We start from the raw sequence: 27,500 nt of genomic DNA, 5'->3' as shown, positions 1-27,500 counted from the left end.
CCTCAACAAAACACACATTCTACATCAGTGTTCACCTCAACAACACACACATTATCAACAACACACACATTCTACATCAGTGTTCACCTCAACAACACACACATTCTACATTAGTGTTTACCTCAACAACACACACATTCTACATTAGTGTTCACCTCAACAACACACACATTATCAACAACACACACATTCTACATCAGTGTTCACCTCAACAACACACACTTTCTACATCAGTGTTCACCTCAACAACACACACATTATCAACAACACACACATTCTACATCAGTGTTCACCTCAACAACACACACATTATCAACAACACACACATTCTACATCAGTGTTCACCTCAACAACACACACGCTGATCAATGAAAGACTTTACCTCCAGCAGCAGCGACTGGTCACATACTGAAGCCTCCGGTGAGACTCACACACACACACACACACACTCAGCATCACTCAGAGAGAGAGAGCGAGCGAGAGAGAGCCAGAAAGAGAGAGTCCCGCCCCTCACCGCAGGATTAAATCTATCTTTTGTCTTTGACTCAATGGAGGTTAAACATTTCCTGGCCTCGTGTGCAGCAGTTCATGAGTATGTGTTACTGCTATGCATCACTGACATTCTGATGTTTACTCTCATGAAGTTACAAACAAGTGTCATTCCTGTAGCTCAAACATGCAGGACATGCATCAACTCAAATACAAATGCAGTGCAAGTCAAAAATAATAGTAACATCAATAATAAACATTATTTCATATAAAGCCTTTGAACAGATTCTCAAAAATAACATTTGAACAAAAAGTAATAAGATCAAGCATTTAAATCAAACTTTGGATAAAAGTGCCAAATGCATAAAAAAAGTCAAATAAAGTAGCAAACATATAACAGTATATCAACACAATATATATATTACAGCTAGGTTAACTATATAACCTATAAAAAGTGATCTGACACTGAGTTGAGGACACTTCCCATCAGCCCCGGCACAGATGTTGCACGAGTCCTGCTGATGATGGGAAAGTGTTTTATTGCAGTCATTAGGAAAGTCTTTTGACGTCTCTTATACGGTTGTGGCCCGTGACAATGGAGGCGATCTCCCTTTCAGAGCCTCTATTCTCCCGCAATAATGCCTCTCGTTCACAAAAGAGCTCGAGCTGAAACACGATCCGGCTCTGAGTCTTTCTGCATCACCTCAGACACGAAAGTGGAGACACCCAGAGACGAGATAGGAGACTCCCAGAGACGAGATAGGAGCCTCCGAGAGACGAGAGTGGAGAGCCGCAGACTCCCAGAGACGAGAGAGGAGACTCCCAGAGACGAGAGCGCAGACTCCCAGAGACGAGAGAGGAGACTCCCAGAGACGAGAGAGGAGACTCCCCAGAGACGAGAGAGGAGACTCCCAGAGACGAGAGCGCAGACTCCCAGAGACGAGAGAGGAGACTCCCAGAGACGAGAGAGGAGACTCCCAGAGACGAGAGTGGAGACTCCCAGAGACTAGAGCGCAGACTCCCAGAGACTCCCAGAGACGAGAGAGGAGACTCCCAGAGACGAGATAGGAGACTCCCAGAGACGAGAGAGGAGACTCCCAGAGACGAGAGCGGAGACTCCCAGAGACGAGAGCGCAGACTCCCAGAGACTCCCAGAGACGAGATAGGAGACTCCCAGAGACGAGAGAGGAGACTCCCAGAGACGAGAGCAGAGACTCCCAGAGACGAAAGCGCAGACTCCCAGAGACTCCCAGAGACCAGAGAGGAGACTCCCAGAGACGAGAGAGGAGACTCCTAGAGACGAGAGAGGAGACTCCCAGAGACGAGAGAGGAGACTCCTAGAGACGAGAGTGGAGACTCCCAGAGACTAGAGCGGAGACTCCCAGAGACGAGAGAGGAGACTCCCAGAGACGAGAGCGCAGACTCCCAGAGACGAGAGCGGAGACTCCCAGAGACGAGAGGGGAGACTCCCAGAGACGAGAGCGCAGGCTCCCAGAGACGAGAGCGCAGACTCCCAGAGACGAGAGCGGAGACTCCCAGAGACGAGAGCGCAGACTCCCAGAGACGATAAAGGAGACTCCCAGAGACTAGAGCGGAGACTCCCAGAGACGAGAGCGGAGACTCCCAGAGACGAGAGCGGAGACTCCCAGAGACGAGATAGGAGACTCCCAGAGACGAGAGCGGAGACTCCCAGAGACGAGATAGGAGACTCCCAGAGACTAGAGCGGAGACTCCCAGAGACTAGAGCGGAGACTCCCAGAGACGAGATAGGATACTCCCAGAGACTAGAGCGGAGACTCCCAGAGACGAGAGCGGAGACTCCCAGAGACGAGAGCGGAGACTCCCAGAGACGAGAGCGGAGACTCCCAGAGACGAGATCGGAGACTCCCAGAGACGAGAGAGGAGACTCCCAGAGACGAGAGCGGAGACTCCCAGAGACGAGAGCGGAGACTCCCAGAGACGAGAGCGGAGACTCCCAGAGACGAGAGCGGAGACTCCCAGAGACGAGAGCGCAGACTCCCAGAGACGCGAGCGCAGACTCCCAGAGACGAGAGCGGAGACTCCCAGAGACGAGAGCGGAGACTCCCAGAGACGAGAGCGCAGACTCCCAGAGACGAGAGCGGAGACTCCCAGAGACGAGAGCGGAGACTCCCAGAGACGAGATCGGAGACTCCCAGAGACGAGAGCGCAGACTCCCAGAGACGAGATAGGAGACTCCCAGAGACGAGAGAGTAGACTCCCAGAGACTCCCAGAGACGAGATAGGAGACTCCCAGAGACGAGATAGGAGACTCCCAGAGATGAGAGAGTAGACTCCCAGAGATGAGAGAGTAGACTCCCAGAGACGAGAGCGGAGACTCCCAGAGACAAGAGCGGAGACTCCCAGAGACGAGAGCGGAGACTCCCATAGACGAGAGTGGTTTCAGTGGCGAGTTCAAACTAGATGGACATTTAAGAGATACGGTTTACAGTCATAACACTTATTACACAGCATTTCACCACATAAATAATTATGGAGATTAGGGATTTTGATTTTATATTAAACTGTTTTAAAATCGTACCTGTTTTTATCTCATAATCCAACAGTGTATAAAACAATAGTCTCAAACAAAATGGCCGCCGCTGCGTTTGTATGAAACAAGAGAGAGCGAGTCCACGATACTGGATGGCATAATCAAATAACTGTACACAAAATATTGATTCGACTGAGTTTATAAAAATAAACTCACCAAATGCAAAACTTCCACAAAGAAAAACGTTTGAGTGTATAGCGCTGCTGACTTCAGGGACCCGGATGAGCCTGTGTTTCTGTTCTCAGCGGTTGTTATCTGGGAATAACATATCGCTGGATGGAGCGATTGACCAATCAGAATCAAGTATTCCACAGAGCCGTGTAATAAGACAGAGTAACATCTGATACAAACAGTAATGCAGTGTGTGTACGTGTATGATTGTGTGTGTGTGTGTCTCTTTGGGGCACCATATTTCCCAGCATGAATGGAGCTGCTCTCTGATTGGCTGTCTAGATGCACAGGATTCTGCGTGCTCGTAAGTGTGTGTCGAGTGCCCTACAGAGGGGCCGAGCCTCGGACCACCGCTGAAGCCTGTTTTACTGTTGTCTGGGTGACACGGTTTACAAACACACAAACACGACTAATATCCATTAAAACAACATCATTCAGTGCGAGACAGCGGATGATTAGCGATTCCTAGTCCAACATCAATGACAGTCGTGATGTATTGAACATGTTTATTTGACACACACACACACACTCACTAGCTGAAATAATATAAGCTTTTTTAATGTTTCATTTTATTTCAGTAAACGTTTGTTTTATTTCAAGTAACGTAAATGTTTTGTGGTGTTAGTTATAGATAACAGCCCTGATTCAGACTGAGGCTGTTCGCCGCCACGGTGAGAATGTGGGTTAATTTAACAGGGAATTGGAGACTCTGAATCAATATGAAATGATTTTATCAGAGCATCTTACAATACGTGTGAGATAATGAACACGAGACGCCTCCATATTAAAACACACTCTGATAAAATGAAACACAATCCTGTGGGATTAAACTCAGCGGCCCAGGATTCTAAACCAGGACAATGGTTCCCGTCTGAAAGGATATTTACAAGATTTACAGCCCAAATCTGATGGAAGGCAGGCTGAGGTCGACCTGGCCCCTTTACACACACACACACACACACACACACACACACACAGGAGAATGAATGGGACTGTTTCCATGGCTGTGGGACTTTAAAAGAGACGGACACAGAGAGAGAGACAGAGCGTGTGAGAAGTGCCGCCCACTGCCGTCTCACATCCAGGGCTATTATCACTACAGCTAAAAGCATTTCTGTTACTTCACGGAAAATAAACATTAACCTGAATAAAATAAAATAAAAATCTTGAACTTATTTTATTTCAGCTGTAGAGGCCAAGGCAACTTTTCTAAACATGAATGAGTCACTGTAGGTCCACAAAGGAAGACGAGGAAGAAAGATAGGGTGCAAATAAATGCGTAACTTTAAAGGGGTCATATAATGGTACATGCACTTTTACAAGTTGATTGTACTGAAGTGTGTGTTGGCAGTGCCTGTACACAACCATCATAAAATGATAAAAATCCATCCAGTGGTTTTAAAAAAAAATCTTCTTATGTTTTCCCCATCTCAAATCAAGCCGTTCGATTTTGTGACGTCACACGGTCGGACGCCCCTCCCACGATTGTTGATTGACAGCAGCGTTTCAACACAGACCCGCCCTCGCTCGTGAGCGAGCTGTCAATCATAGTCCGTGCGGACCGGCGCGGTCATTGTTGATACGCTGGAGCACTGTCTATGAGCAGAATGGCGTCTAAGCGATTGTGGTGTTCGGTTCTCGGGTGTAATAAGGAACACAGCATCATTTTGATGTTCCTAAATCCGTACAGCTGAAGACGCAGTGGCTGAGTTTGTTTTCGAAGGGAATATTCCCCACGATCAACGTCAATGCTTTCATGTTTGCACGAATCATTTCACACACCAGACTGCTTTATAAACGAGGGTCAGTAAAGCTGTTTTTGCTAAGAAGCTGCTCCTGAAAAAAGGATCGGTACCAACTATTCGTGTTCCTGCTGCACCTCCAGAAGAAGAAGTGAGTGTAACGTTTTATTAACCTTTATATTAATATTTATATTAATCTTTGCAAATGTGGCTGTTTACACTCAGGTACATTACGGCATGTTTTCTATGTACGACGTTCTCAATATAGGCTAATTCATAATCCCACGTTTATAATGAACAACGCGTTATGGTTATTGTGTTATTATTTCAAACAGTGTATGCACAGAACAGAGGGGCGGGGTGAGCAAAGCTCATTATCATTTAAAGACACATGCACTTAAACGGCGTGCTGAAAACAGAGCTGTTTTTGACCAGGTAAAATGAGTGTTTTCTTACAATACTAATGAGAATTTTTAATTAAAGTATATTACAAACTTTTAATTTAGACCCTAAAGAATCATATTAGCTTGTACAAAAATGGCATTATATGACCCCTTTAATAAAACACAACCCCCCCCATTAAATACACAAGATAACAAACATAATTAGAAACAGGTGTGCACTAATAGAGAACATAATGAATCGCCATGACAACAAATGTAGAAGGGAACGCAGGAAAACAGAATCCACAAGAAACAACTTAAGAGTCCAAAACAAATACAAACTAAACGTGACAAGTATAATATTGATGCTAAAAGAACAAACACAGATCTAAACGGCTGTATCTGCGCTGACGAACACCTGTGCCGCTCGCAGGACCAGCGATGATCATTAAAGGAGCTGTAATTAACACAGATGCTGAGGTGGGACTCACAGGTTCACTTTCATGTGCTAATCAAACACGACGCCGCCTCAGAAACACTGATCCACTGCTCATGAATATTCATACGCATGCAGTAATTATTTACACGTGTGCATCTGTCGGACATCAGTTCGTTCATTACCTGGGAATCTGATTCTCAAAGCTCTTAGTACCTGATCACTGTCACACACACACACATCCTCTCCTCATGCAAACATCACTTCTTATTGTCTGTGGTTTGTCCTGTTGTCATGAGAGGTGGAGCTGAAGATCATCACATGACATAAAGCAGGTGTAACGATACGAAACCTGAACCCTGACCGACTTCCTGAGACCGTCTGAATGAGTGAAGTGTGTTTTAATGACTAGAGTCATATGTATTCTTCATCATTCATTCATTTGCAGTAACTGGACAACAAACGTGATTTGCCTTGGTTTCAGTGCTGTGAAACAGTGTAATATCAGTGAATATCTGAACTAAAGCAGTGTTCTGCAGGCTGTCGGCGTTCAGGAATGAGTTTTTCCACTCTGTCTCTGTGTATCGGTCCATTCTCTGTCCAGCATTGATTTCCTATATTCTCTCTCTCACAGCAGATGTGTGTGTGTGTGTGGATGGACGGGATTCAGGGGTAAAAGCTTGGTGTTATCGATCGGACTAAAACACTCTCTGAATGTGGAGCGCGTCACAGTTCATGCGATGCTTAACCTGGAAAACAATCCCATCTCTGTGACAAATAACTTCAACAACAAGACTAGCTCATGATACCACGATTAAACATTAGAAGAGAAATACTTGTAAAACGCTGTGTGTCAGCACGAGTCCGAGACGCAGAGATCTGCATATTCACTGACGATCACTGAGAGCTTGTTATGCATGAATATGTCTGACACCATCAACATGAAAAATGACTCAGTGAGTTTAATAAAAAGCAGATGCAGATGCAGTCAGACGTGAACACACACCATCACTCACCGTCAGCAGAATCACACAGCTCAGACTGAAGCTTCTCACATGAAGTGTTCACATTTAATTAAACAACCAGCTGGGTCTAAAAGTCATTCCTGAGTGACTCTGGATGTTTTACAGTAATATTACAAGCGTAAAAGCTCTCAAATCAGACAGTTCAGTGAGTCAGTGAGTCATCTGAGCAGATTCAGTGAATCAACTGAACTGGATATAAGAATCATTTGTAATGATTCAGTGAGTCAACTGGGCTGATTTAGTGAGTCATCTCAACTGGTTCAATGAGTTATCTGGCCAATTCAACAGTCAGCAGATTACAGCATGTCACTTCTCAGACATTTTAATTCTGATTCAGCATGTTCAAGCTCAGACAGATGGCAACACACCGACAGGGATAACACACTGATCCGACAAAACCAGCAGAGTGTGTGTGTTGCCGTCTCTTGCTGTCTGTCAGTTCAGTGTAAATTGGCCTTAAAATGATTCAATGATTCATGTGATCTGATTCAGTGAGTCACCTAAAATGATTTAGTAAGTCATATGAACTATTTCAATGAGTCATCTGTGCTTATACAGCGAATGAGTGAGTCACCAGAGTTGATTCAATGAGTGAGTGAGTCATCTGAGCTGATTCAATAAGTCATCTGAACAAATTCAATGAGCGAGTGAGTCATCTGAGCTGGTTCAATGAGTCATCTGAGCTGATTCAATGAGTCATCATAGGTGATTCATTCCATCGATTGATTGGTAAATGTGATTGTCACGCTGTGCTGCATGTTAGTTTCCGTGTTCAGTCAGCGAGGACAGAGCAAACATATACTGTGAATATTATATTTTGCGGAGGCTCATATTTCCTGATTAGCGCTGCAGAAGCAGAACGGGCCAATCAGAGCAGGAAACACTACTAGCCCATCTCAAGCACACAGCATCATGGGAAACACTGCCACTCTCGTGCCCATCATGAAGCTGAAGTGGACTAGTGACTTGAGACGGCGACTCCTTCACTGTTTAATTAGCAGATTAGTTAGACCAACAGACTGGTCAGACTGAGCTCAAGAGCCGTTTACTTTAAACCCTGCGCCAGACAAACAGACATCGAGTGAAGAGCTGTTATGAGCACTGAAGGCCTTGTTAACCCTTTCAGCCTGTGTGTCTGTGATTGACAGCTGTCAGGAATCAATCACCATCAGACGCCAGTTATTACAAGCAACCAAGTCTGTACTGAAGATGGTCACTCACAGATCAGCTCTAATTCAACTCAAATCACCAACCAGAACTTACGATTCCACACGTCACAATAAAATATCACATTCCAGTTGTTCAGCAGCATTTATTCAGCATGTGACATCATCTGGTCATTTACTAAATTACTATGTCTATTAGGTCTTTTTCTCTCTTCGTTTTGTCCTTCCGTCGACACTGAGGCGGCGTTTTTATTAATGAAAACGAAGCTTTTTAAAAACACTCTCCAAAGTGGATTCATTTGAAAACGACGTTTTCAAGTTGTAGTGTGGACTGTAGTGTGTAGTGTGGACTGTAGTGTGGCCTGTAGTGTGGCCTGTGGTGTGGCCTGTGGTGTGGACTGTGGTATGGCCTGTAGTGTGGACTGTAGTGTGGACTGTAGTGTGGACTGTAGTGTGGACTGTAGTGTGGACTGTAGTGTGGACTGTAGTGTGGACTGTAGTGTGGCCTGTGGTGTGGCCTGTGGTGTGGACTGTGGTATGGCCTGTAGTGTGGACTGTAGTGTGGCCTGTGGTGTGGCCTGTGGTGTGGACTGTGGTGTGGCCTGTAGTGTGGACTGTAGTGTGGCCTGTAGTGTGGCCTGTGGTGTGGACTGTGGTGTGGCCTGTAGTGTGGACTGTAGTGTGGCCTGTGGTGTGGCCTGTGGTGTGGACTGTGGTGTGGCCTGTAGTGTGGACTGTAGTGTGGCCTGTAGTGTGGACTGTAGTGTGGCCTGTAGTGTGGCCTGTGGTGTGGACTGTAGTGTGGCCTGTAGTGTGGCCTGTGGTGTGGACTGTGGTATGGCCTGTAGTGTGGACTGTAGTGTGGCCTGTAGTGTGGCCTGTGGTGTGGACTGTAGTGTGGCCTGTAGTGTGGCCTGTGGTGTGGACTGTGGTATGGCCTGTAGTGTGGACTGTAGTGTGGCCTGTGGTGTGGCCTGTGGTGTGGACTGTGGTGTGGCCTGTAGTGTGGACTGTAGTGTGGCCTGTAGTGTGGCCTGTAGTGTGGCCTGTAGTGTGTACTGTAGTGTGGCCTGTAGTGTGGCCTGTAGTGTGTACTGTAGTGTGGCCTGTAGTGTGGCCTGTAGTGTGGCCTGTAGTGTGGCCTGTAGTGTGTACTGTAGTGTGGCCTGTGGACTGTAGTGTGGCCTGTAGTGTGGACTGTAGTGTGGCCTGTAGTGTGGACTGTAGTGTGGCCTGTAGTGTGGCCTGTAGTGTGGCCTGTAGTGTGTACTGTAGTGTGGCCTGTAGTGTGGACTGTAGTGTGGCCTGTAGTGTGGACTGTAGTGTGGACTGTAGTGTGGCCTGTAGTGTGGAATGGGAAACAGGCATTTAAAAGCGATGACGTGAGTTTAGTCATGTGACGCATATTGTACCAATAGATATTCATGTTTATACGGGTATTGTGCCTGTTATGTGCGGTTCACTGTCACACTGTTAGGGTTAGCACTTAGCACTCAGTCCTGCAGAGCAGGCACGGCGTTATGGGTGAATATTCCACTAATATTTCTGAATATTCCGCTCCGCTCACTCATTCCGCAGGGTCGCTCGCTCAACCCAAATGTCCTGCAGGTTCGAAAATATGTGGAATAAGGGCTGCCTCCGACTAAAAAATGTTTTTCTAGTCGACTATAGTAGTGGTTCATTTAAGCCATTCGTGGATAAATCACCCCTTTATATTAACTTAATTACTTGGCTATATAGCCTACAGCAGGGGTCGGCAAGTAACTTTGGCCGCGGGCCAATATTTTTTTTAGCCAGTAGATGGCGGGCCAGCTACACAAAGTAGGCCTATGGATACAAATTAAATACTTTTATATAGGCCTATAATCGCGGAATATGATGGGTCCGTCACCGTCCGTGGATCATTCGTTCAATCGTTTTTTCAAATTAAAACCAAAAATAAAAAGATGAAAAACGACTTGTTTTTCCATTATTTATTTCCTGAACTAAAATGAAAAAACGAATAACAATGGGTTTTCTGATTTTCTGATTGTGCTCAGATCAAAAATAGAAAAAATTAATTACTGGATTAGACAAATTTTAATTTTGATTTTTAATTTAACACCTTAGGCATATATCAAGGAAATCATTTTAAACAGATCAAGTACTATTGTGGTAACAGATTACAGCCATTTTAATAAAGGTGTGAATAGCAATCATACTCATTCGCTTACAGTCCGACTTTTGAACTTTATTCCTTTTTTTTGTATTATTATTTATTCGGGACACACACTACACACCTAAGGTTTAAGGAGTTCTGCGCGGGACTGTTTTTTTTCTGTCCCGCTCCCACAAGGTTCTATTCAGCAACCGCTTAAAATACACTCGGTGTTCACCCGCTTTATTTCCCGACCTGACGGTTCTGCAAAATTTAGATCTCGTTTCCATAATCTCACATTCAAATGTCTCTAACGGCAAGAATGAGATTAAGTAGCCTATAATAAATGCTATACAAAAATTGTGTTCGTGTCAATATAAATATTAGGCTATTTTAACATTGTACTGTCAGCAGAGAAAAAAAATGCCACAGAAAAAAATTATGAAATATAAATAGCCTAACATAAATTAAATAGGACAAAGCCTATCACTCAAATTTCTAAGCAACATAAACGAAAATCATATTGCCCTACTGACAAATGAAGTAGGCTATTTTCTGCCGAACTATTTCAAACATCCTTGCAAAAAAAGAATGTTGTTGACTGACAATGGTTTCAGTACCAAACAGCTCCTCAGAGCTAGGTGTACAGGTGGTCAGAATTAAGTGCGGATACGCTGTCAAAAGATGTCGGGAGTGGGCTATTGTCAGTCAGACCGCCCGCTCCGTCCAAAGTAGCCTACACCAGAGTTCTGACCGCTACCATCTTTTGACGAGCGAATGGACACAAAGTGGTCAAGCGTATAACTAGACGCGGCAGGCGCGAATTTGACGCGCTATTCGCGTCCGGTGTGAACGCACAGTTATACTTTAAAATGTAATCCCGCGCCGCATGATTCCCTATGGGTGTTTCACACAGTATGCGGCGGTGAAATCGCCGCGCGACTACGGCTTTTCTCAAGTAGTGGAAGAGTTTTGTGCAGCATTTAGGACTTCCAAAATAATCCGGCGGGCCAGAAAATATTGCTGGCGGGCCAGTTTTGGCCCGCGGGCCGCCAGTTGCCGTTCCCTGGCCTACAGGATAATGAGCGTTATGACCGCACGCTTAAAGATTGCCACAAAGAACCGGTAAAAGTAATGATTATGAATGTGTCTAAATTAGCAAGGAGACATTTAATTGTTTATTAATAAACTGGTGTTTTCTGTGTCGCTGCAAAGATGAAGTTGACGATGTGGACTCGCCAAGAACGCCAGAGAGAAATGCACATTTCATATGGATTATATAATCAGAGAGTAGCCTATTTCTTTTGGTTTTGAATATTTTCGTTTAAAAGTAGACATTTCAAGCTTTCTATAATAGATAGCCTATATTTCTCAAATCTGTGAGGCACAAGCTGAGTTTCGGCGCCCTCCAGTTCATGTGCAATGCAAGTGATCGTGCCGGCGCCTTATTACATTGTCTGCTATATATGTGGTTCTTATTTATTAAATACAGGCACTTGGTTGATAAAACATTGATCAAAATTAAGATACAATTTATACAAAACGAAAATCTTTTAAAAATAGTCTTTCTACAAAACAAAACTTAATGAAGTCGTCAAAATCATGTTTTACCAAAAACAGCGCCGTTGCTAGGAGGGCGCCAGCGCCTCTGCCTCTCAGCGCTTCTGCCTCGCGAGTGGATGATAGCCCTGAAGACGCCTAGCAAGCAATGATATACCTTTAGTGGTAGTATACCTTTAGTTAAGTTATACCTTAAGAGTCTTTGTAGCTCTTTGTAGCTAAGAGACAACGTTATCGGGAAAAGCAGCCCAGGTATGATGCGTATGATGCGTAATGGAGATTCCAAAGCGCTCTTCTTTGGTCAGACCCACGGAGAGCGATCGCGGAGAGGTCCGTCCTATGCACCGAAACTTTTTACAATGCAACAAAATATTTAAAGAGCATCAAGCTATTAAAATCTATATTATGTATACGCACAGATAATATAACAGTATATTAGTCAATATTTTTTATTAGGTTAAACAGTGATTGGATAACGTTTTTAATTTAAGGCCCACCCACAATTGGTCTGGCCCATCCAAAACTGGAATCCTGGCGCCGTGCCTGCTGCAGAGATGACAGAATTCACTCACATTTGCTGTCCTGCAGTAAAACATGAGAGATCAATGTTTTAGAACGAACATATAAAAGTGAGTGACAGCGACCTGGACGCATCAGTGAATGAGGAGATATTCTGCTAAATGATCCTGTCAGAAGAATTGCACGATACCTTTATTATTTATTTTCCCGTCTGTATCGTCTCAGAGCTTCTGTGAGGGTTTACGCATGCGCAGTAAAGGTGAATTTAGCGTTTTCAGGCGTTCTCCAAAAGTTTCTCATCTACACTGAAACGCCTGAAAACGCTAGTGTGGACGGAGAGCGTTTTTAAAGGAAAACTCAGTTTTTAAATGCGTCCGGATTAATGTAGACGTAGCCTTAGCAAATCCTTCCTCTGTTTCCAGAAATATTCCTGTACTGGACGTCTATCAGAACTAATCAGGAATGTTTCTGAATGCGCTTCACATGCCAAAAGCCAAGAATCTGCTTCCTCTTCACGCTTAATGCGGTCCAGCTCGGCCAATCAGCAGGAGCCAATCGCAATGCCAGCCAATCAGCAGAGGACAGGAAGTACAATGATGCGAGCTGGAGACCCACAGCGTCAGCTCTTTCTCATGATAAACAGCCGTCGTGTCACGCCGGGCTTCAGTGTCTGCTTTACGGCACGGTGAAATGCTTTGTGCCATTGATGCGAGACTTTGACCGTGACATGAGCAGGAGGAGGTCCGTGACCTCTGACCCCCGGACCCCACACTCTCGGCCCCCGACAATACAGATCCCAGCATGCCGAGCGTCTGGACCTGATCGCTCCGGCTCACACTCAACAACACATCCACACACACTTCAGAGTGTGTGTCAGGGGCAAATCATTACATGTAACTTTGAGTTGCTCGACTTAAATCTGTCAGTGATTTCACAGTTTCTTTAACTCTTTCTGTTTGAGTTTCTTAAGCTTACCATGGCAACAACCACACACACGCACACACACACACTCACTGTAAGAGACTCTTGACACGCTGACATCATCAATGTGAGACACATATTTCACTGTCAGAGGAACAACTGCGGCTCAGCATGAGTGTCTACGGCAAGCGCTAAGAGACATTCCATCATTTCCTCTGTTCTCCGTGAACAAAGCGCCGGCCGTAAACGTCCCCAAGAGACGAGGGTAAATCAGCTCACACTTTCATCAGTCAGACGCCGCTGGAAAAACACTCCAGCACAAAAGCTGAAGAACAAGCCAGATTTCCACTGAATCGCTTAACATCACATGACTTCAAACGCTCTTTAGCTTCTCCTTCGTCTGATGATTATCATGCAAATGAAGTCTGGAGAATCTGTAACGAGTGTTTGAAAGGATTCCTCCGGCCTGATTACATTCAGCACTCGTTGGAGAAACACAAACTAACAGTAACAGCGATCTGAACGCCTCGGCCTATACATCTGCTCTCTCCTGTCCTCCGTGACACACTCCTGCTCTCCATATCTGTGATGAACTGTAGAGATCAATGTGCCAGAGCAGTCTGTGATTCTCTGTGTGTGTGTGTGTGTGTGTGTGTGTGTGTGTGTGTGTGTGTGTAAACCACAGGTTTACAGTCAAACCAAACTTTATTCAGACACCTTCAACATTTCTCACATTATCACAGATTATTCGCTATAGTTTAGAAAATGGTAATAAAATATGAGCAGAACTCAGTTGATATTTGACTGGTTTTGTCCATCCTTCTGTTAGACTGTCTCACACATGAATTATGTTGAATATCTGTCAGCTGTTAAAATTAACTACACAATTAGATAATACCAGTTTAGCTCAAACAATCACCAAGCAATGCTTCATTTTGTTCAGTCTGTGTGTAAAAAGAGCATTAGCAATTAAAGAGAAAACACTTCAGCAAAACAATCATTTTTTATCCCAAATTTTAGAATTATTGGGTATGATATGCCACAGTTTACTTTATTTAGCTCTCCTCTTACATAAATTAACTATAGTGTCCTGATCACACTAGTGAAACAATATCAAATATTATATCTGGTGTCTGAATAGTTTGTGGTTTGACTGTGTTAACGAGCGACATTAACTCTGATATCGTCACCAGTTTTGAGTTGTTAGCTGTGAGTACAGTGTGTGTTTCAGGCCTGTGGAAACAACATCCCTGAAACGCCTCAGTGTGTGTGTGTGTGTGTGTGAGGAGGATGCTGTGTTTATCACTGTCTTGCAGGATCATAATCCAGACGCTCCGACCGCAGGCGCCGCACATATAATGGGATTTTATTCCACCGTGGAGAATCCAATCACAGTCCCACAATCCAGCGCAGATAAACACAGATGTTCTCCCACTGTTCTCCCAGTGTCTCTCCCACTGTTCTCCCAGTGTCTCTCCCACTGTTCTCCACTGTTCTCCCACTGTTCTCCCAGTGTCTCTCCCCCTGTTCTCCCAGTGTCTCTCCCACTGTTCTCCACTGTTCTCCCACTGTTCTCCCAGTGTCTCTCCCCCTGTTCTCCCAGTGTCTCTCCCAGTGTCTCTCCCACTGTTCTCCTAGTGTCTCTCCCACTGTTCTCCTAGTGTCTCTCTCACTGTTCTCCCAGTGACTCTCCCACTGTTCTACCAGTGTCTCTCCCACTGTTCTTCCAGTGTCTCTCCCACTATTCTCCCACTGTTCTCCTAGTGTCTCTCTCACTGTTCTCCCAGTGTCTCTCTCACTGTTCTCCCAGTGTCTCTCCCACTGTTCTCCCAGTGTCTCTCCCACTGTTCTCCACTGTTCTCCCAGTGTCTCTCCCCCTGTTCTCCCACTGTTCTCCCAGTGTCTCTCCCCCTGTTCTCCCACTGTTCTCCACTGTTCTCCTAGTGTCTCTCCCACTGTTCTCCACTGTTCTCCCAGTGTCTCTCCCCCTGTTCTCCACTGTTCTCTCAGTGTCTCTCCCACTGTTCTCCCACTGTTCTCCACTGTTCTCCCAGTGTCTCTCCCACTGTTCTCCCAGTGTCTCCCCCCCTGTTCTCCCAGTGTCTCTCCCACTGTTCTCCCAGTGTCTCTCCCACTGTCTCTCCCAGTGTCCCTCCCACTGTTCTCCCAGTGTCTCTCCCAGTGTCTCTCCCATTGTTCTCCCACTGTCTCTCCCACTATTCTCCCAGTGTATCTCCCATTGTTCTCCCACTGTCTCTCCCACTGTCTCTCCCAGTGTCTCTCCCACTGTCTCTCCCAGTGTCTCTCCCACTGTCTCTCCCAGTGTCTCCCACTGTTCTCCCACTGTTCTCCCAGTGTCTCTCCCACTGTTCTCCCAGTGTCTCTCCCCCTGTTCTCCCAGAGTCTCTCCCACTGTCTCTCCCACTATTCTCCCAGTGTCTCTCCCACTGTTCTCCACTATTCTCCCAGTGTCTCTCCCACTGTCTCTCCCACTATTCTCCCAGTGTCTCTCCCAGTGTCTCTCCCATTGTTCTCCCAGTGTCTCTCCCACTGTTCTCCCAGTCTCTCTTCCAGTGTCTCTCCCACTGTTCTCCCAGTGTCTCTTCCCCTGTTCTCCCACTGTTCTCCCAGTGTCTCTCCCCCTGTTCTCCCACTATTCTCCCAGTGTCTCTCCCACTGTCTCTCCCACTATTCTCCCAGTGTCTCCCCCAGTGTCTCCCACTGTTCTCCCAGTGTCTCTCCCACTGTTCTCCCAGTGTCTCTCCCCCTGTTCTCCCAGAGTCTCTCCCCCTGTTCTCCCAGAGTCTCTCCCACTGTCTCTCCCACTATTCTCCCAGTGTCTCTCCCACTGTTCTCCACTATTCTCCCAGTGTCTCTCCCACTGTCTCTCCCACTATTCTCCCAGTGTCTCCCAGTGTCTCTCCCACTGTCTCTCCCAGTGTCTCTCCCACTGTCTCTCCCAGTGTCTCTCCCAGTCTCTGCCACTGTCTCTCCCAGTGTCTCTCCCACTGTCTCTCCCACTATTCTCCCAGTGTCTCTGCCACTGTCTCTCCCAGTGTCTCTCCCACTGTCTCTCCCACTATTCTCCCAGTGTCTCTCCCACTGTCTCTCCCAGTGTCTCTCCCAGTGTCCCCCCCACTGACTCTCCCAGTGTCTCCCCCAGTGTCTCTCCCACGGCATCCGAACCCAACCAGGGGAAATAAAGAGTCGGAAACACAAAGCAGAGCTCACGTTTCAGGTTAACAAACCCAGCCGCCTCCGGTTACTCTGAGAGGGTGTGTGTGCGACCACAAGCTTTTCACTGGCTGCACAACACACACCGACTGCACAACACACACTGGATCTGCCGTATCCGGATCCGCCTTCCTGTGGAGATTCCCAGGGGAAAACATTAAAGCAGGAGAACACAGAGCCGAAGGGAATCCCTCAGCATTAATGAGAAACTCACAGTTAGTGTACAAGCGCTGATGAAACGACTCGACCGTGTTTTTGTAAAGGATATCCAGTGCCAGAACTAAACCACCTAGCAACCACACACACACCTTAGCAACCACATGGCAATGAGCTGAAAGCCACCAATGAAAAACACAGCAACACTCTCACACACACAGACACACACACACACACACTAACCCGACCCCTAAACCTACCCATCTCTCTCTCTCTCTCACACACAGACACACACACACACACACACACACACAGCAGAGGATCATGGTCCTAATCTCAGTGTGTCTGTGGGATTGTTCATTTCTCCAGCTGTGTGAGATCAGACTCTCAGTGAAGAGTTTAAGAGACAGATGAAGCTGATGAAGAGCAGTAAAGCTGATGTGAGCTTCTCAACATCTGGATCTGGACTCAGTGGAGTGCGTTTACTGTGAGCGAGTGTCACTTCAGCTTCAGGAATCTGCATGAGCGACTCCATCTGAGATTCAGGCTCATAAACCCGAAGCCGAGATGACGGTTCGAGTCCTGCTTCGGCCTCTCGTTTAACACGGATTAAATGCGAGGTCAAACACGCATCACTCTCTGCGGGCTTAGAGAGCTTCTCGTCTCGAGCTCCATTAGCTGAACATCGACTCTGATCTTCTGCCAAACCGCAGGATCTCAGTCACATGATGCAGTCGTAATGACGACACAAACATACAGATCAGGCCTAAAACTAACACTCGGATACTAAACTGAGCTCTTTCATGACTTCTTGTGCTTGAGCGGACAAATTCACACCCAATTATGTAAAAAAATAGCGAGTGTCCCAGTAAACATAGTCGGTATGTCTTAAGTGAATGTAAACAGTTGAGAAAGTACGTGTATCAGTATATTAGATCAGTGCATTCGCTCTTAAAGTGACAGCAGCCTAATATTCCTGCAGCCGCCTGTGTTTTTAATGTTGATCAAACAACAAAAGACGAAGAGAAATTCACTCTAGACTGAATAACTTTTGTAACTTTAATAAGGATTAATTAATAAGGATGTTTAATGTATACAGTGAAGACTATACAGTGCTTACTTTATTAAATCTCTGTACCCGAAACCTACTGTTTTTAGTATAAAGCACTGTTTATTTCATTTGTATGTTATACTATATTTATTTGTGCTTTTATTTTTTATTTGATTATTTGTTCTTATTTTATTACTGACTGTTTACTTTACATAATGTTTTATATATACACTGACGTGACACTCGTTAAAGGGATACTTCAGGATTTAGCATTAAGCTTTGTATTAGTAGAAAACCTGTAGTATTTTCGAGTGACCGTGCTTCCCTCCCTCATATCCCCCTGAGATGAGAGATTTATGTATTTTTTGTCTGGAAAAAATCCTCCGATGACGCAAAAATCGTCATTTTGTGTCATCTGAGGATTTTTTGTCCAGAGGCGACAGACTACAGCCAGTAGGAGGAGCTGTCCCGCATGTGTTCAACCCGCCCATAGAGGGATCTCACTCACAGAATGTACACAATGTCAGCCGTCTTTCTTTGGAAGCTAAGCTAACAGGCTCTCGTTCTGTGGAGAAAGCTGAGTAGTAGGAGAAAGATGAGTAGTAGGGGTACCATCCTCTTTTTCCCGGACATGTCCGGCCGTCGAGATCGTCCAAAATGTCCGGGATTCGGCTTTTGCTTTCTGCAGTCGCCATTCATTGTTTACATGCACACCTTTAGTTTCAATCTAACTGAATTCATTCCGATTGGTGAATCTGAATGTAGTGTTTACATGAACGCTAAACAAGTGATCGGTTGATGTGCGTTTTAACATTGCTAAGATAATTCCCGCTCCTCTGTGAGAGATACGAGACCGGTGCGTCTCACAGGTGCCGCTCATCAGTAATCACGCCACCGGCCTCGCGCCGTTCTCCCGCGGCCCTAGCCTCGTCCTGCTCGCCACAGTAAACATGATGACGTTCTCCCGCACCCCTCAGCCTCGTCCTGCTCGCCGTTCTCCCGCGCCCCTCAGCCTCGTCCTGCTCGCCACAGTAAACATGATGACGTTCTCCCGCGCCCCTCAGCCTCGTCCTGCTCGCCGTTCTCCCACGGCCCTAGCCTCGTCCTGCTCGCCACAGTAAACATGATGACGTTCTCCCGCGCCCCTCAGCCTCGTCCTGCTCGCCGTTCTCCCGCGCCCCTCAGCCTCGTCCTGCTCGCCACAGTAAACATGATGACGTTCTCCCGCGCCCCTCAGCCTCGTCCTGCTCACCGTTCTCCCGCGCCCCTCAGCCTCGTCCTGCTCGCCGTTCTCCCGCGCCCCTCAGCCTCGTCCTGCTCGCCACAGTAAACATGATGACGTTCTCCCGCACCCCTCAGCCTCGTCCTGTTCTCCCGCGCCCCTCAGCCTCGTCCTGTTCTCCCGCGCCCCTCAGCCTCGTCCTGTTCTCCCACGCCCCTCAGCCTCGTCCTGCTCGCCGTTCTCCCGCGCCCCTCAGCCTCGTCCTGTTCTCCCGCGCCCCTCAGCCTCGTCCTGTTCTCCCGCACCCCTCAGCCTCGTCCTGTTCTCCCACGCCCCTCAGCCTCGTCCTGCTCGCCGTTCTCCCGCGCCCCTCAGTCTCGTCCTGCTCGCCACAGTAAACATGATGAATGGCGACTGTAGAACACAAAAGCCGAATCCCGGACATTTTGGGCGATCTCGAAATCCTGTGTAGACTCACTAGTAGCCTAGCCTTGTTGTTTTCAACTGCGCGCTCTTACCGGTAGGCGTGGCTTGGGAGTGGCCTCCTAGGGCAGCGAAGCAAGTGCATTCTGGGAGTTGTTGTCTTTCATCCACATGAGCCAAAAATACATTTTCTGGCTTTTCTCAGTCTAGAAAGCTCCAAATTCAAAAATAATTTCACATTTCTTCTACATAAATGACCCATTTTATATACACATTCATCTTTCCAGAGGTGAAGTATCCCTTTAAGGTGACTCATATCGTGCCCCTGTATATTGCTTTGCATAAAATTAAACAATAATTAAAAAAACTAAATTAATTAAAAAAAATATTAATAAAAAATGTAAACAAACCTGTATTTTACCGAAGACATCGCCAATTTGACGGAGCTGCACTGCTCTCTCCTGAAGAGGTCATAAAAAGCCCCCGATAAATAACCCAATCCCTGGGTTGTTACGCCTGACCCAGGATCTGGATAACACAAACACTACACAAACACTGAAACAATAACCCCCAAAATAACCCAAAAGGCTCAACTCAGGATTTGGGTCGAAAAAATAACCCAAGATTTTTTAGAGTGTAACTTTATAAATGTCTTTAATAATGTTTTAAGTTCATACAAGTTAGGTTCATATAAGTTTTAGCTGTGGTATCAAAATTGGAATAGATCATTTTCACTGGTATATAATATTTTGGAGTCATTACTGCCTGTTTTTGCTGACGGTTTTAACCTATTCTGTTAACTAATCATTAATAACAGTCTATTAATCAGCAAAGAATCATTTTGGAACTGAGGAATAAACCACCAATTAGAAGAGGATTACACACGGTATGGTTTATGTTTTGTCTTTTTGTTTCATAAAGAATAACCATTCATGTTAATAAGGTAATATGTCATAAACACATACAGTAAGTGTGTGTAGCACTGATCTGAGAGCTGTGTTTGTGCCGCTGATCCCGGATCAGTGCGAGTCACAGCTGACACACTGAATTAGGCTCCTGAAGAACACCACTAATACCTATTGTCCCCACGCCCCCTCTGATTGGCCCGTTCGAATGCCTCGAGTCACGTGACCTCCTCGCTCTCTCCTGATTGTTGTGTGGAGGCCTTTTCATTTGATTCAGTTCTAATGTGCTGATTTTAATGGGTTTTTGACCTCAATCTCTTAGAAGCATTTCCAAGCCCAGACGAAGATTAGAGGAGGGAGATTATGATTTTAAAAACAAAACAAGACCTGCATTGTGACCCACCAACAACACATCAGCACTGCAGACGGGACACACACTGATGCTCTTCCTCAGGGTTTCTCACAACATTATTAAATCAAGATACATTTACTGGAGAAGAACAATGACTGAAGATATTAAGACTGAAAAATGTATTACAATGAAGTGAGTTTGTGCTTAAAACAAGAACAAGTTTCTGCCAATGGAGTTCAAAGGGAAACAAGATTATTTTTCAGAAATTTTTTGTGGTGGTTTTGCTTCTCCAGTAAATGTGTCTTGATGTAAGAACGTTTAGAAACACTGAGGAAGAAAGCAGAACTGTCCTCAGATCAGCTCGGGTTGGTGTGACTGGAAGTTTCCCATGATGCCTGTTGGGGATTGCCCCACTGAAAACTGGTGGATTATATTATTGACCGCTGCAGAACTCTGGTCAGGGAGTCGGAGTCATCAGATAGAGTTTAGGCGTTTATTGCACAAGAGTGACCATACACATAAGTGTACTTGAGGTAGTTTCTGAAATAAATAATATAACAGAAATAAATATTCACTGTCTAAAATTATTCAACAACTAAAGAGATTGCAAACTCAAATATAAACATAACTGTAAAGTGCACTGATACATGAAATATAAATCGGAAAATATATTAGTATGAGTCTGTAATAACAAACTGCATAATGCAATGAAATTGACAAAATACCAAATTGAATTATAGAAATTGGACTGTCTCATTAATACAGGCAGTAATAAATGACAACCAGTGAAAGATATTATCCACGGAGAAATTCCCTTCAAGGTAATAACTAGTAAACATGAACAATACGAGCCGCGATGCTAGCGGGATAATCCGCTCGTTAAGCAGGATCAAATTACACTAAGAAAGATCGCTAAACATCAACTACACCACAAACATGTTTTAACTTAGCGCAGTTGGGATACAGTGACAATCTGTTATTAACAATATACATAGAAGGAAAACTTACTTTGTCATAAACTTTCTCTTGCACATAACTGCACATGAATGCGTGCACGCGATATGATCGCTCAACTGGAGTAGCTTGGTGAATAGGCAATTACGCTGAGTCCGTACGTGCTAAGAACGCTGCACTACGTTATTTGCGTACAACGCAACTTAAAATATCACACACGTAACCAACTTAATATTTAAAGGGACAGAATTCACAACAGCCGCCCCCACATTTGAGTAGCAAATGGGTAATCAAGGGAATTATCTAACTGTCTTTGGTGTTACCTTCTAGAGCAGGCAACTGTATCAAGCGAGCAACTGGTCTAATGTAAGATTTACCGTCAATAACAACTTCGACAGTTCGCACACATCCATCACTGCTGGGCAATGTCTTCCGAACTCTGCCTATGGGCCACTGAGCTCTCGGGAGTTGCGGATCCACAATCAGTACAACAGAGTCGACCTCCAGGTTTTCTGAAGCTTTATGCCACTTCTGCCTGGTCTGAAGCGTAGGCAAGTAGTTTCTGGTGAACTGTATCCAGAATTGGTCTGCCATGTTTTGACAGTGACGCCACCTCCGCCGCCCCATGTCTCCTGGAGCATACGCCACCTGAGGGAGGGATGCATCCCGCCGCCCCATAAGGAGAAGGTTAGGAGTAATTGGATCGATGTCGGCGACATCTGTTGAGGCGTATCCCAGAGGTTTTGAATTGAGAATCCCCTCCACTTCCACTAAGATTGTGGAAAGAACATCCTCTGTGACTGCTTGGTTACCAACGGCTACCTGGAGAGCATTTTTTATAGAGCGGACCTCGCGCTCCCATATTCCGCCAAAATGTGGAGCGCTGGGCGGGTTAAGCTTGAAGTCAATTTGGTGCTCTGCAAGACGGATTTGGAGTTCTGACTTCATGCTAAAGAAGGCTTCCCGTAGCTCTCTTTCTGCCCCGCGGAAGTTGGTGCCACAATCTGAACGGATCTCACGGGGTTGACCTCTTCTGGCTATGAGCCGGCGGAGTGCAAGAAGGAAGGCATCGACATCCATCGAATTAAGAAGCTCGATGTGAACTGCCCTGGTTGTGAGACATTTGAATATCAGGCCCCAGCGTTTTTCATTCCGCCTTCCTATTTTGACCAGGTATGGGCCAAAGCAGTCAACGCCCGTTGAATAAAAGGGTGGACAGAGCAGACGGAGGCGTTCTGGTGGCAAATCTGCCATTTGAGGTACCTTTGGCTGCGCTCTCCAGCGCTGACAGGACTGACAATGGAGTTGATGGTGCTTGATAGCCTGGCGTCCTCTGATAATCCAGTACTGCCTCCGTATCTCAGCGTAGACTCTCTCAGCTCCCGGATGTAACAGACGCTCATCAAATTCTTGAATAAGGAGCTTTGTTACTGCGTGTCTTGGGTCCAGTACAATGGGATGGATTTGTTCTGGGTCTGAGTTTGCAAGCCTTCTTAGACGCCCCCCAACTCGTATCATGCTGGTCAGGGGGTCCCACTCTGGAGCGAGGTTAACTAATCGACTGTGCACAGGAATCAATTTCTGTGCCCTAAGGGCAGCTACCTCTTCCGGGAAGCTCTGAGCTTGACATGCCCTCAGCATGACAGCTTCCGCCTCTCTGTTAGTCATTATTACACTATTCGATGCGGCCGCCCCTTGACAGGCTCGTAGAGTTGCCCCCACTAACTCTCGCCAGGTCTTGAATTGCGTAACATCGGGAAGGTTGGACTCTGTTTCAACTGCCATTACGGAGTAGCAGGTTAGGCCTTTCAATTCGGAAACTATTTCTGACTGTGCAACTTCAGGTCTTTTTGGCCAGTGCTTTGGGCTCTGCTTCAAGAATGGAGGCCCTTGACTCCATCGACTGGGCTTGGCCAAACTTTGGAGGGTTTTGCCTCTCGTAATGTCATCAGCTGGGTTATCCTGTGTATTAACATACCTCCATGAGGTGTGGTCTGTTAATTCTTGGATCTCGGTGACTCGTGTCCCAACGAACACCTTGTACCGGCAGGAGTCTGACTGAATCCACTCTAGCACGGTCATGGAGTCTGTCCACAGAATTGTCTGACTGATGGAGAGTGTCAACTCATTCCTAACCAGTTTGGCCAGCTGAGCTCCAGCTAAGGCAGCGCAAAGCTCCAGGCGAGGTATAGACTGCTGCCTCTTAGGAGCAACCCGTGATCTGGCCATTATGAAGGAAACATGAATGTCACTACTGGTTTGAACGGCCAAATATGCCACTGCCCCGTACGCTCTTTCAGAGGCATCGCAGAAAACATGAAGAGAACTGTGCTGTTCCGCTGCAGTTGTAGAGGCTTGCGTATAACAGCGAGGAATGGAAACTGCACTGAGTTGTTTTAGCTCGCTTTCCCAGTCGGTCCAGGCGGCCTGAAGGTTTGGTGGTAGATCTGGGTCATCCCAGTCTCTCTTTTTAGCCCACAACTGTTGGATGATCACCTTTGCTCTGGTGGTAAATGGCAGTATGAACCCCAGTGGATCATATTGAGAAGCCAACACCTGGTAAGCAGCTCTCATAGTCAGTTCTGCATGCTCAATGAGCCGATAATGATAGCCAAGGGTATCCGCTGCGCAATTCCACCTGAGGCCTAATGTGGGCTCCATAAGGTCAACACGGTTTTGCACTAACCACTGCTCTGTGGCTGATGACTGGGCTTCCGTCGGAAGATGAGCTACCACCGCTGGATGACTGCTAGCCCACTGTCTTAGGTCGAACCCTCCTTCTGCTAACATGCTGCGTAACTGATCCACAGTTTGCTTGGCAGCTGAGACAGTAGGGAAGCTTGTCAGGCAGTTATCCACGTAGAAGCTTTGGTGGACTAGCTGTAGTAGCCCTGGATATTTGGCCTCAGAATTGCAAGCATGGTGTTGCAGAGCAAAGATGGCACAGCATGGACTGCTTGTCGTGCCGAATGGCAGGACCTGCCACTCGTATACATCTGGAAGGTTTTCACTCTGCAGATCTCTCCAAATGAAACGGAGAAAGGACCTGTCCTTCGGCAATAGACGGACCTGATGGAACATGCCCTTGATATCTGAGCTTACTGCTACAGGATGCTGTCTGAATCTCAGGAGTACTCCTAACAGCGATGGTCCAAGTGTGGGACCTGGGAGGAGCTGATCATTCAAGGACAGACCGTGGTATCTGAAAGAACAGTCGAACACCAGTCGTTGCTTATTGTTATGACTCACGAGATGATGGGGCAGGTACCATGCCTCTGTTTGTGTCGCTTCCGTTTGGTTAAGCTTGACCACGTAACCTGCCTCGATGAGTTTGGCAATCTCTCCTGAATAAATTGAGGCCTTGTCAGAGTCCTTCTGGAGTCTCCTTTCAGTGTTCCTCAGATTTGCAAGGACGGATTGCATGGAGCCCTTAAGTTCTGGAGCACCTGGGTTCCACAGAAGAGGGGTGGCGTAACGCTGTACTCCCCTGACATTGACTCGCTGAGTTTGAGACTCAAGCAACTGCATAGCCTCTTTGTCTTGCCTAGACCGGACAACCAGTTTCTCGTTGCGAAAGGGCAGCACATCCAGTTGCCATAACCTCTCCACGTTTCTGTAGAGAAGATCATCTGGGTGATCAGTGGAAACGAAGAAACACTGCTGCACTGGTTCTCGGCCAGTAGTACTCATTTCCGCCCCTTGGAGTGCCCAGCCGAGAGCTGTACAAACTGCCACGGGTCCCCCTTTGGTGCCTTGACGAATAGGCTCTTTAGCAGTAATAAGGTGAACTTGGTCTGAACCTATGAGCACCAGTGGACGTACCTTGTGAAATGGCTGTAGTGGAACTCCTCTTAGATGTGCATACCGTCTCTGAAGAGTCTGAACTGGGTATGACTGTTCCACCAGATCAATGCCAGAAGCTGTGAATGCTCCAAACACTTGATAGCGTTTCTCTGGTTTACCTCTTGGAGAGATATCGAAGGTGACTTTTGAGCCATTGAGGTGAGTAGTGTCTGGTCGGACTGTACGAAGTGCTAGAGTCTCAGGTTCACCTTTAAGCTGGAGCTGCTGGACAGCAGTAGGTAGGATCATGGTGCGCTGTGCTCCGTCATCTAATATTGCATAAGTCTCTATTGTCTTTGATTTGTGGTGCAGCAGCACAGGCACCACTTTCAGAAGGACTCTACCAGATGCAATGGATGGCAAGAGGTAGATGCGGCTCTCCGAGGTAGCTGATGATGTATCAGTTGCACGACTTCGGGCCACGCCATGAAGCACTTGAAGGTGAATACCACCACAGTCACTGCAGGGTTTCTTCAGATTACAGGTCTCATGCGCATGGGAACGGGCACATTTCCAGCAGCGCTTCCCCTCTGAAATCCACTTACAAAGATCAGACACTGACTGTTCTTTAATACTACTGCATCGAGTGATGTAGTGGTCTTTACTGCCACAGAAAAGGCAGTTGACTTTGAGGGGGGTCTTCCAAGACACCTTAGGACTGGGGGATGCTTTATCCTCAGTGGGTGCTGCACCATGATACAAGGCTGTACTTTGGCTTCTTGGTTTAGCAGCACTCTTCTCTTTTGAACCGCTGTGATCTCTTTCATACTGGTAGCGTTGCACTAACCTACTAGACAATCTCTGTTGCTGAGCTTTGATGTCGAGCCACCCTGTGAAGTCTTGTAGGTTGTACGGGTTAATACTGGGGGAGTTGAGCTTCCCTTGTAGCTGGAGAAACTCTATGAAACCATCTCGCAAGTACTTCGGCAACTTACTAAGCAAACGATCCACATGCGAGCAGCAGTTCAACTCCATCCCTCTGGGTCCCTCCAAAGATAACAGCATGCTCACTAAGAGGTGGACACGGAGAGCGAAACTCTGAAAACTGCGTGCATCGTTTGGTTTTACCTCTGGTGCTGTGAGGATTGCTGCTATTTCGCTCTGCGCCAGCTGATGGGGCTGGCCATATTGTAACTGAAGAGCTTGCATAGCTGCAGAGTACGGGTAGGGATGATGGCGGCAGGACTGGCCAATCATTTGTGCCTCAGGCAATTTAAGGTGTTCCAGCAAGATGTGATACTTGTATTTTTCATCTAGCTCTGCATGAGGTTCCAGAAGATTGTCCAAAGCTAATTTCAAGTTAGCGAATTCCCTTTCGTTGTCATTCACAAAATCAGGAATCTTTGGCTGGGGAACAGAATGCAAAGGGCGGTGAGGCACCAAGTATTCTGGTCGCTTCAGTGGCTGGCTCAATGGCTGTAGAGAAGTGTTTGCGAGAGCAGGAATGTTCATGGCAGGAACTGAAGCACTGTGCAGGGTTTGAGGCACTGATGCTACTGGGGGCATTGTAGTATAGTGAGGAACTGAAAAACTGGGAGCAGGTGGAGCCGCGACAGGTTGTCGAGGAGAAGGTGCCACTGTTGTATAGATGTAAGGCACACTGGGATGCTGGTAGGTTGGCGTGGGAGCTACTATCTGTGGCTGCACCCGAGGCTGAAAGGCAGTTCCAGCATCGCCATAAGGGCAAAACTGTGAATTAAGCAGTAGTGGCACAGTATCTGCTCTTGTGTCATACTGTGGTTGGCGCACGGCGGCAGGTAACGTACCAGACGAAATTGGTGAGTACAAAGGGAGTGAAGTGACTGGCTGTATTGGTACGAAACCAGAGTTAAAGTGCTCTGCCTCTGCAGTAGGTGTGCTTACATTTATTTGTGTGGCACTCACATGTCCTTGTCCTTTGGTATGTAACTCAATGTCAGGTGACTGTGATGAATAGGAAGAATGACTTGATGAAGGGGTCAGATGAGGGGAGTTTTCTGGAGGTGATCTCATCGGTGGTGTGGCAGGCTTTACACTTTGCACCTCTTCATCCCCTTCTTCCCTCAGGAATGATGTGATATGTTTCATCAGATCCTGACGCCGACGCTGTCGGTTTTCGTACTGCTTGAGTTTGCTCTGAAGCGCAGCCATATCAGCAGCTTCATCTCTTTCCTTCTTGGAAATAGACTTCATTAATTCCCTCAGTGAACTCATACTTAATAAGTCTGTGGAGCTTGTGGCTGGATGCTCACCCTGGCTG

General features: G+C 46.4%; 2 protein-coding genes across 9 annotated transcripts in view; both read right to left on the bottom strand.

Annotated features, from left to right (window-relative positions):
• Positions 1 to 27,500, bottom strand: part of nrcamb (neuronal cell adhesion molecule b) — a 79,153-nt gene that overhangs the window by 39,654 nt on the left and 11,999 nt on the right. The gene's annotated exons all lie outside the window — the stretch shown is intronic.
• The window catches only part of LOC309490706 (uncharacterized protein), a gene marked incomplete at its 3' end in the record, with an annotated part of 6,842 nt that continues 1,063 nt past the window's right edge, over positions 21,722 to 27,500 (bottom strand). Inside the window, exon 2 of the mRNA XM_082159919.1 lies at positions 21,722 to 27,500. This exon is cut by the window's right edge and continues 397 nt beyond it. Within this exon, the coding sequence (XP_082016045.1) occupies positions 21,722 to 27,500 (5,779 nt within the window).

Source organism: Leuciscus leuciscus (assembly GCF_965113295.1).
Source record: "Leuciscus leuciscus genome assembly, chromosome: 25".
Lineage (NCBI taxonomy): Eukaryota > Metazoa > Chordata > Actinopteri > Cypriniformes > Leuciscidae > Leuciscus > Leuciscus leuciscus.
The sequence above is the reverse complement of the archived record's forward strand: the minus strand, read 5'-3'. Positions and strand labels throughout refer to the sequence as shown.